The sequence below is a fragment of the Monopterus albus genome, unplaced genomic scaffold (assembly GCF_001952655.1).
Source record: "Monopterus albus unplaced genomic scaffold, M_albus_1.0 scaffold42.1, whole genome shotgun sequence".
NCBI lineage: Eukaryota > Metazoa > Chordata > Actinopteri > Synbranchiformes > Synbranchidae > Monopterus > Monopterus albus.
Window position 1 is genome coordinate 2,381,244 of NW_018127922.1, and position 10,855 is coordinate 2,392,098.

At 40.7% G+C, this 10,855-nt stretch overlaps 1 protein-coding gene across 4 annotated transcripts in view; it reads right to left on the bottom strand.

Annotated features, from left to right (window-relative positions):
- Positions 1–206: 206 nt before the first annotated feature.
- The window catches only part of tcerg1b (transcription elongation regulator 1b (CA150)), an 18,400-nt gene continuing 7,751 nt past the window's right edge, over positions 207–10,855 (bottom strand). For 3 of the 4 annotated variants that reach the window (XM_020599837.1, XM_020599840.1, XM_020599841.1), the window contains 16 exons: positions 9,847–9,906; positions 7,138–7,338; positions 6,931–7,037; positions 6,544–6,632; positions 6,252–6,412; positions 6,046–6,127; positions 5,758–5,893; positions 5,376–5,465; positions 5,129–5,247; positions 4,534–4,684; positions 3,481–3,645; positions 3,177–3,359; positions 2,484–2,663; positions 2,249–2,332; positions 1,603–1,703; positions 207–1,022 (listed from right to left, as the gene is read on the bottom strand). In XM_020599837.1, coding sequence (XP_020455493.1) covers positions 821–1,022; positions 1,603–1,703; positions 2,249–2,332; positions 2,484–2,663; positions 3,177–3,359; positions 3,481–3,645; positions 4,534–4,684; positions 5,129–5,247; positions 5,376–5,465; positions 5,758–5,893; positions 6,046–6,127; positions 6,252–6,412; positions 6,544–6,632; positions 6,931–7,037; positions 7,138–7,338; positions 9,847–9,906 — 2,111 coding nt within the window. In that variant the 3' untranslated portion in view covers positions 207–820. The remainder of the gene's footprint in view (positions 1,023–1,602; positions 1,704–2,248; positions 2,333–2,483; positions 2,664–3,176; positions 3,360–3,480; positions 3,646–4,533; positions 4,685–5,128; positions 5,248–5,375; positions 5,466–5,757; positions 5,894–6,045; positions 6,128–6,251; positions 6,413–6,543; positions 6,633–6,930; positions 7,038–7,137; positions 7,339–9,846; positions 9,907–10,855) is intronic. The other variant, XM_020599838.1, reaches the window with a different exon arrangement.

The following is a 10,855-nucleotide window of genomic DNA, read 5'->3' on the forward strand; positions in this document are numbered from 1 at the left end:
CAATTATGATTTTTTTAAGTCATCTACTCATTTTAGCTCCAGTCATTTTTTTCTGGGTGGCAAGGGAATTTATGAATCTTCCATGTATATTGGAAGTTAACAGGGATCCAAATGCTCCCTAGAACTAGCTTCAGAGCTTCCTCCAGTAATGTTTGAAAAGTAAAGCGTTTGTGGCATTTTTAAAAAGAAATCCACAGGACAACATATTGAAAAACAGTGGAATTTGCCTTTATTTTATTCAACAGAGAAACTGCTGCGACATTGGAGAAAACCACTGAACAGAAACTAACATTCACACTGAGCCACTGAAAGAATGACTGGCACAGTGGAGCAGTAAGGCTTAAGGACGCCTGACACATGCACACGCACGCACACACACACAACTGTGCACATACCACACACAAATACACATGCACTCACACTCACTCACTCACTCACACACACACGCGCGCAACTTTCATTTACATCAGCTATCTTACACCTCTATGGCTGCTCCGGGAGCAGCCTTGTTACTATCCCTCTCTCCCAATGTGGTCAGTCAGAAGTGAGGGGTCAAGGGTCACCTTGAGATCAGGTAACCTCTGTTCCCTGCTGTTTCCTTTAATGCAGGGCTGTTTCAGGGCTAGGAGGCAACATAACACAGAGACTTTAACCGTTAATCTCTGTGGTACATCTCTAAGCAACATAACCTCCAGCAATAACACTGCGAGGCTAGCCGTGGGCCTGGAAGGTGGGTTTTGGGGGTGTTGGGGGAGGTCATGCTGTGGCCAAAGGAAGGGCAAGGAGGAGGGCACCGGCCAAGAAGGTGATGCACAATTGGTCACTTGGTGGAACGCCGGGTGGGCTCAGAGGCAGTTGGGGGAGGTGGTGGGCCACGGCGGTCAAGATCTTCGATGTAAAACATGATGAGCTTCCTGCGCTCCTCAGGGACACACTCCAGAACAAGGTACCGCTTGTCATTCTGAAGGATCTTCTCCACATCCTTTAGATGCTGCTCTGACTCCTGGATCAGCTTTCTTGACCTGGGGAGGGGAATATGTGAGGGGAGCAGAGGTTAGTTCTATGCACTAGGGATTAAAGGGGAGATTCTGGTTTGTCTCTTCATTTGGTACGCCGGTCTACAGTCAGTATAGCAAAAAAGTACACAGGGATGGCTGTGGCTCAGCAGGTAGAGCGGTTGTCCCCTAAATGGAAGGTCGGCGGTTTGACTGTCATTCTCCCCACTCCACATGTCAAAGACACTGAACCTCAAAGTTGCTCCCAATGGCAAGGTTAGCGCCTTGCAGGGACACCATTGGTGCATGTGTGCGAGTTGGCACCGCAGATGGCTGCTTCACTTCTGTACTGGAGACAAATTCCTTGTGTGTAACATACTTAACCAATAAAAGTGATTTAAACAAAAGTGAGTCTGGTTTTCTGGGGAAAAAAGTAACTATTACAAATTGAGTGTGTTGTGTAACAGTGTAGAATCTGAAATATTTCTGGGCTGTAACTGTATCAGGTCGTTTATTCTGGATATATGGGTAATGAAACATTTGTAATATTTTTTACTGCTCTTAGTGACCCATGTGTTCTAGTATGTGGCAGTGAGTGTACACACACCTGTATGTGATGAACTTTGTCTCCTTTAGCAGGGTCCTGAAGTCAGCTTTGGCTGTGATGTATTTATCTTTAATGTAGTCTTCAAACTCGCGTTGTCTTTTCTACAAAGACAGATGAACATTTTAGACACTGACGCTCAGGTAAAACGGGTGTGCGTTTCACATGAAATGGTTATAACATAAAACTCACACCACAATGACAATGCTTTTAAGACAGATGTAAAAATATCTAGATTTAATGCCAGAAACCAACTGACATTAACTCTTGCATATTACTATAGTCAAATCCTACTTTGGGGTTTCTAGTGCCAAAGAATGATAGAAAATCAGTATGTAACATAGGCCCATTGAATCATTTTAATGAATCAGAATCCTTATGAATCACTTACTGAATAGGTTTGCATTTCAGTATTTGCAACATAAAGCTGAAAGAACTACAACTCAAAGACAGTAGTTTTTGTTGGCTGAGAAGGCAGAAACACTACTTTTTAGTGGCAGCCTAAATAACACTCACAGCCTTTGCCTACAACCTAAAAATAAGATGAACAGCATGATATATAAACTGGAAAAAAAGCCTTGCAGTAGCCTTTCATCATTTTACTGTATAAATAAACAAAATAACAGGTCGGAGGCTTCTCATTACGTACCCGGTCACTGGAGGAGAACTTAATACAGCGAGGATCCTCCTTGATGACCTTCTTCACTTCCTTCCATGTAGTTGTCAGAGTGATCTACAACACAAAGAAAAACAATCTTTAAAATAAGCTCATAAAATGAATCAGTGAAGAAGTTCATACAAGTCATTAAACATAAATGATAAACCACAGATTACCAATGACTTGCAACTTGGCACGGCTTTTCGCTTCATGTTTTACTTCTCACCATGCTGGTCTCATCCAGCAGCTGCCTGAAATGTTCCTTCTTCTTCTTGGCTAGTGCTTCTACGTGTTCATTAAACAGCTTCTCCTTCTCCTCCCTCTCTAGCAGTGACGCCGACTCCCAGCGATGGTCCTTCCGCAGGTTACGACGTGTTTCTGACCACGTTGCATCTGAAGAACGCACCTGAGGAGTGAAAAAAATACACTTTAAATGCAGAAGAAATGTAACTATCATCTGTTTATAGACAATGGACTTGCATCTTTTGAGCAGCTACAAAGAAAATATAATTTGCCTAATTCACTTATTTGTTTTATTTTTATTGTTAAATAACAATACATTATTATCCTCATGCACCAGAACAAATAGTTATGGTCTTAAAGAAATGTAAATATCATTTTTTGTTCCATAAGATAAATGTTTCTGGCAAAAAAGTCTAACTATAATGGCTCTCAGACAGTGGTACTATTTAGAATTGCGTTCCTGCAACACACGTTCACTTCTCACCTATATGGACATTCCTGCAGTCATAATCATATCTGTAAACTCTGACTTGATTCTGCCAGGACTCATAACTACATCTAAAAATCAGTCGTTACCCAAAATACCTTTTGAAAAATCTCATGGAAAAAGTAAAGTGTAAATTGCAGTATCATACATTTGTTTCATCACATTACATCAGTTTTAATGGCATCTTACCATATCAGACATGAGGGCTTTGAAATGCTGAATGGCCTCTTCCCTCTTGTGCTGCTCCCTTTCCCGGTCGATCTCTTTGGTCTGTTCTGATCGGGCCTTCTGCACCTCCCGCTCCCTCTCTCTGAGACTGGCCTCGATACGGGCCTGTCGCTCCAACTCTCTCTCCTTCTCGATGTCCACACTCTGTTTATTAGTTTAACAACCAAGTTATTAATAGGCTGAAATTAATCTTGCAACCCTCTTCCTCGATTTCTCTCACACTTGACATTCTTTCTATCTTTCAAAAACACAGAACTGCTCGTACCTTAGCTTGTTTTTCTATATACTGTTTGAAAAGTTCTTCTCTGAGTGCAGAGCTCTCCACAGACTTGTATCGTGGATCAGTCTCCAGCCTCTCTTTCACTTTGCTCCACCGCTGGCCTCCCTCTATGTGCTGCTCATTTAGGAGATCAAAGAAGTCTAGCTTCACCTGGGACCACACATACACACATCAAAATTAATGAGGCATCTTTCCAAAAATCATGGTCGGCTGCAAAGTAGAAGGGCTGGACCCAATCATTCGACTATTCAGATATTCGTTCATTGGGTAGGTAATCGGTTTTCAATTTTAGTATTCGAATATTCGAGACAGCAGGAAATTTCTATGCAGTCTGAGTCCAATGATGAAGAGGAAAGAGAACACAATGGAGACAGCTTGGTCTGCTAGCTGGTGCTCACATCTCTGAAAACATTGGAGCAAATCTGCAAATAAGCTAAACAGACCAGATATTCTAAATCTATATGGTGACTTTCTTGCCTGAAAAATAGAAAAACTTATCAAAGTAGCATAAGACCAATGCTAGCACAAAGTATTCACAAATTCAAAGTTCCTGAATGAATAAATCAAAAGCAAACGCTGTTAAAACACAAATGATGCCTCTTTACATCTACACAATGCAACGCTGAAAAGAAGTACTACAAAAATACTCAATAGCATTGTTCTTAGCTACATTTTTTCAAACTAAGTGTTGTGGTATAACGGACAGAAGACCAGTGGTGTGTTAAGTGATTCTGGTCTCTTTTTGGTGATAGACTTTGTAAGTCCTTGCACCCTCGTCTTGTTCATTGTCATGGGCATGGCTGAATGAAGCCCTAAGGACCAAAACGTAAAGGTATCCTATGTCTGAATGACAGAAAACCATCACTTTAACAGACTGAAAAGGGCTGTACTGTATAAACGTGTGTTGCAGTGTGATCTCAGCTGAGAACAAATCACATCAGCAGGACAACAGCGTCTACAGAGATATTGATTCATGGTCAGTCAAACCACCACAGTCATGCTCAAGAGACACTGTATACTGATGTGAGCGAGTGATACCTTCTCTCCTCTAGATTTGGAGTCCTCTTTCTCTCTCTTCCTCATAGCAGTCATGAATTCCATGAAGATAGCCTCCCTGTCCTTCATCTTCTCTATAGTCTTAAACCGTGGGTCTCGGCCATGCTTCACTGCAAATTCACTAAATGTTGTTCTGTAAAGATAAGAAAAAAAAAACCAACACTGCAATTTTTGCTTTTTTGCAAACCAACAATGAACAGTTCCAAAGATCTCACAAATCATCTCTTCAGCACAACAGAAAAGAACTGTATACAAATTATTTATTATGTTAAATATTAATAAAATATTGTTAATAATTAGGGCTGTCAAAGTTAACACAATAATAACAAGTTAACACAAATTCCTTTTAACACCACCGATTTTCCCCCCACACACAATTAACGCACATTTTAATTAGTACTGGGCAGCTTGTGAATTTTCCACCATAGATCAATGAGGTCTCATAATTATACTGTATTTTATTAAAATATAGTGTCATAAAAACTATTAACTAAAGTTATAAAATAAATTTGCCTCTACAATGTAGTAACGTCAAAGCTTGAAGTAAAAGAAAACAAAAATGCTCAAGTCCCATTACCTGGGAGTGAGTTTCGCATCCTCCATCATCCTCCTGAACTCGTCTTTGGCCTGCATCAGTTTGTTCTTCTTCTCCTTCCTTTCCTCCTCAGCTCGTGTCTTCACATACTGATCAAACACCTGACGTGGACATGATCACAAAACTATGACTGAAGGATTTTTTTAAAACGGCCAGTACATAGCACAATACTGAAAGTGGGTAATTGTGAGAAGAGAGCAACACATGAAAAAGAAAAGAAAAACTGAACCTGTTTTCTTTCTTTTGGGTTGAGTAAAAGGTAACGTGGGTCAAACACAATCTTATGAAGCTCTTTGTCCCAAGTTGAGAACGCAGACACCTACATAGAAAAGAGAAAACACTGTCATTAGACAGCTCAGGCGTAACCATGTACCACACAATATAAACAATCTATGCACAAAAACTAAACATGTAAGTAAAATTTCAGTTTGTCCTTGACAATATAATCGTACCTGCGAGTGAGGACAATTCAAGAAGTGACAAGGGAATAAGTAAGAAGGTACATAAAAACCTTCAGGAAAACATTAACGACTGCAGGGTTTTTCTGTCTCTATTAGGTTTGCTTAAGTGCCTTAAGATGCCTACTAACTTCAGCATCAAATTTGCGTTACCCCTCTCTCCAGCAGCATTTCTCTGAACTGGGTCATCCTGGCCTCCAGTGGCACTATAGCTCGTTCTCTGGCAGCTCTGAGCTCAGCCTCCATTGCCGCTTCCTTCTCCGTGTCTGCCTCCTTCACATCCTCCTTCCTGTGAGGGTGAACCCAGATAAGGCCACACAAGGTGGTGAAAGAATGTAGAGACAAGGTAGGGGGGGAAATGACTGACAACATTTCTTTGTTGAGCTGAGGTAACTCCATAAAGTTTTACAGTACTACAGTGTTAAGTAATGGAAGACTTACTTCCTCTTTTTGGCTTTGGTTGGCTCCTCATCCTGATTTTCTTCAGTCGCAATGGCCATTTCAGGCTCATCTTTATTAATACCTGTGCACAAACACAAAATAAATAAGACAGATACTAAAGCGACAGCAGTAGTCTCATAATGTTATTTACATCCAAATCACAGACTCAGCCCATGACTACACAGAATTGAAACATCACTATCCACCTGTCTTCTTGCTGTCCTCCAGGCCTCTCTTGTGCGGTGGCTCCTGGATGTGCTTGTCAACATCGGCTCGACCAACCAGCTCCTCCGGTCGGTCCCACATGGACAGCCGTGTTGTCGGGTTGTAGAAAAACACCCGATCGTCGCCCGTCCATACCACACACCTAACATAAAACGGACAACACACACAGTCATCAACAGGCAGCACAGGGATTAGGAGACAAAATAAGAACACATTAAATTTAAACCATCAAAGTAAATCGGAGAGATGAGATGTGTGATGCGGTGTGCATACCATGGCGTGCCAGGGATGGGGTTAGTGGCTATAGGTCTAGCTTTCTGAGCTGCCTTTTCCTCTTCTGTCATCTCTTCTTCTTTAGGCTCCTTGATAAAGAAAAATACTGGTTATCACTATTACAATGGTAGTAAACTGTAAAACTATAGTATAACTCATCATCGACATCCACCAGCCATATCATTACACACAATTGGTAGTTTTAATGTTGTGGTGGACATCAGTCAGCATGGGAAAAATTAACAGTAGCCACGACTGACACACTGTGCTTCACAACTTGCTACGTATGATGCTTTATACTGACTCCAGTCACAGCAATAAAGCTCATACAAACTTCTAAATCTGAGACAGAAAACTTTAAGTGAGGTATCTCTACTCTTCACCCACCTCCTTCTCATTATTACTGTTTTCTGTTTTGTTCTCCTCATCCTCCATCTCCATTGCCTCAGCTTCCTCCTGGGCCAAACGCTCCTTAGCCTTTTCCGTCTCTTTTTCTGATGACAGGGAAGAGAAGAAGCACAGTAAATCGCAGATGATCATCTCACAACGTCAGGCCTGACAAACCCTGTGTGTATACTAGTCAGCAGTGCCTACCTTTCTCGACCAGAGCCTGTGGTTTCTCCCAGGTGGACTCCAGTGTTCGGTTGTTGTAGTAGTACGTTTTCCCATCTGCTGTTTTATACTCTGTCCACTCAGGGAGCTGCAGTGATCCAGCCATGGAGGCAGGAGCTGCTGAGAGAGCCAGCTGGGGATGCATCATGGAAACTAAAGGCGGGCCCATACCAGGAAGCATACCTGTCAGTCAGAGAGGAAAGATGGATCATGATTGGCTGAGAGTCATCTTTATGTCTGAACTACTCATACTAGTTGTAGTGGACTACACTCTAGAAAAGGCACCGTTTATACACCAATTTGTGAAAAGTCATTTCCAGGTTACCCATCTATAAATCAAAATCTAATAGCAAAAAGAGAGAGAAGACAGAGGGCTCCACAGGCAGAAGACTGAGTCACTGCAGCTTAAAAAGTATTCGCCTGGTTCTCTAGAGAGGTGAATTATTAGATGAATGAATAATATATATCTATCTTTATATGGAACAAACTCCTCAGGTCTAAAGATAACTGATTGACAACACAGGCCACATACACAAACACATAAAGCAGTGACCACACACACAACCATGCCACAAAAGACGACAACCACGTGACCACAACATGTAGCCCTAATTGATACACTACTACACAACAGCATCTAGCATTAATGGGACTGTCCTAACAAATATGATCTCTGTCTGAACTTTGCAGTCACAACTACACGACTATCACTGACTTGATCCACTCAAAAAAAAAATTGATGCTGATTTTCAGGTATCCCCTCATTTACTATTTACAGTACAGAGACAAAAATAGTACCTACCAGTTTCTGAGGACAGGGTGCAAACAAATCGCACTCTAATGTTTACGCCAGGGGACTTTTCCCCCCAGTTTGTTTTAAATAATGGAAACTAGACCTAAACACTGTGTGCAGTAGAACATCTTAAAAATACACAGGTGATGAAATGTTGCATGTGACGGATTTAGTACAGAGCAAATAAACTGAGCGTGTGAAATCGGTATGTATGATCACAATCAAGTTGCATACTTTGCTTCTGTTTGTTGGAATGGAAGAAATTTCACCACTGGACACCAAATGGATCATGTTCACAGCATTCACCACCATGCCACTATTAGAGGGTTTCCATATGCAGTCACTACAGAAATGATTCAGAAATGAGTCACGTTCTGCACACTCTGTGTTGTTAATTTAATTTTACATTGATGAGACTGCCATTTTTGGCCATCAACCCATACTCAATATCCCATAAAGACAAGAAATGGCTTGTTCCTTGTCCTAACATGAACTGTGAATTGTGGGACCTTAACACACACACACAGGCGTGCCTCTTTCTAAACTACAGTATACAACAAAACTGTGCATGCACTGCAGTATCACTAAAATGATAAATGATTGAAAATCATACCATATTACAATCATTGTATTATTTTTAAGCTGAAACGACATTTGATCTTATGAATAATTAAAAACAAACAGCCTTGATACAAGATTATATAATAACCTGTGAACACCACAGCTTTCTCAGTTTCAGCCTGGGTTGTGTCTAATACAACCTGGATTCACACAGTAAGGAAGTGCCTGAATAATTAAGAAACCATATTGTGATGCTTCATAAGGATGGGAGAGGGTACACAAGCATCAGTAGACTACTGGACATAAGCTGAGCACACGAAGAGCTATCCACCATCCTTGAAAAACTATGCCACTCACTGTTCATTGTTTACATAACCTTGCATTGTGTAAAAAAAAAAAAAAGTGCTTCTATCTGTGGACAGTGGTGTTTCAGTCGCTGCTGACAGGTCAGTGCATGACATCTCTACACACACAAAACTGCAAACACTGACAACATAAAACCTGCCTACTTAGTATCAGCAGCACAGATCATATTAACCCAAAATTCATTTGTTTGCATCAGATGGGGTCTGATATGTTTGGTGTGGCCCTGGCCAGGACCACCACAGTGACTGCCTACTGCTGACCATGAAACAAACATGAGTGCAAAAGGTGCCGGGGAGAAGACATTTATAGAAAGCACTGTGAATACTAGTTTATATACCTAGGATATATATACGATTATATACGAGGATTTTTCCAACATGACAACGATCCCAAACACACTGCCAAAATCCAGTAAGTATTTTCAAAGAAGAAAAAAGTGAAAATTATGACCAGGCCAAGTATGTCCCCTGACTTGAATCCAATAGAACATATCTGGGGTATTTTGAAGCAAAAGGTAGAGCAACAAAACCCCTCCACCAAAGAGCACCTTAAAAGAATAATCTGTGAACAATGGCAGAACACCTGTCCACAGATTTGGATAAGTATCACCTGTGCCCAGGAGGATCCAAGCTGGCATCAAAAGTAAAAGGTGGATATACAAAATATGTACAATATAAAACATTGTTTTTTAAATAAATTGGCTTTATTCTTCTTTGACTAAATATAAAAAGCGTATTACATGAAAATAATCTAAAACCATGTTTTCACTTTGTCGTTGTGGTTTACTGACTGCAGATTGATGGGCAAAAATGGCAATTTCATCAATTCACAAACAAACCTACAACACAATAAAGTGTGCAAAAAGTGAAAAGTCTGAAAACGTTCTGAAGCCACTGTATACCATATGACTCATGTAGACATCATTCACTACCATGCCATCTACTGTAGATCTGATAGAGGAGCGTGTTTACCGTTGGCGCTGGGGCCTGCCTTTACACAGGGTGCACCTACTATCTGCATCATTGCTACACCTGCAAGAACAACGGACAAGCAAGCATCTGGTTGAACAGAGCAAGACAATGAACATCAGCTACCATGGTGTGTAAGACTTTGTGTGTGTGTGGCCCCGCTCAAACAAATGTACGGCCAACCTTTGGATTGTGCTTCCGTTATGTGACAACAGTTACTCAGTCAGGTATGTGTGTGTAGAGAGCAGAGCGGGTTTACAGTCTTAACTATTATTTACTTGGAAGCAATTACATCTATATTAACAATTATGAAGTAAAGAAAAGAAAGAAAAGCATAAAGAAGTACACGTTAAAGAGTAAATGCATAATGTTAGAATACAACAAACCTCAAAGTCAATCAGGAGATTTGTCAGCTGAATAACCATGGACCCTATTGTAGGCCTAGCCCCATCTGATAATAACTCTGGTTATGCTAAACACTTTAACTACACAGGACACAGTAAACCACCAAAATGAGCTCCTTCATTAAAATTTTGTCAAAATAAAGGACAGAAAGAAACAAAAGGATTAAAAAAGACAGAGGAGAGAAAAGCAACAAAAGACTAAGCACAAACACAGAAGACTAACAGGAGTGTCTGCACAAATTTACACTTAAACTCAAGCCTCTGTACTCTGGAGTTATTATGTGGCCCCTGAACAAAATATAACGGTGACATTTACATGTATAACCTGTGAGTGACTTCAGTGTGGCCACAAATTAATACTACCCTCCTTTGGCGTTGCAACAGCAGCTAGAGCTGGAATCCACTGACCAGGTTCATTTTTTCATGTCAAAAACTGCACTAACAATAATGAGTCAGTTTCAGTTGTGACTGTAAAGTAAATGCAAGTTATCACAAAACATTTACTCAGTAAATAGCCCATTAGCATCAGAGTAATTGAACAATCTTAATTTACTAGCCACATTAAACAGGTTTGTTTGTCCCTGTGCTGAGCCCTTTAATTTGCGTTA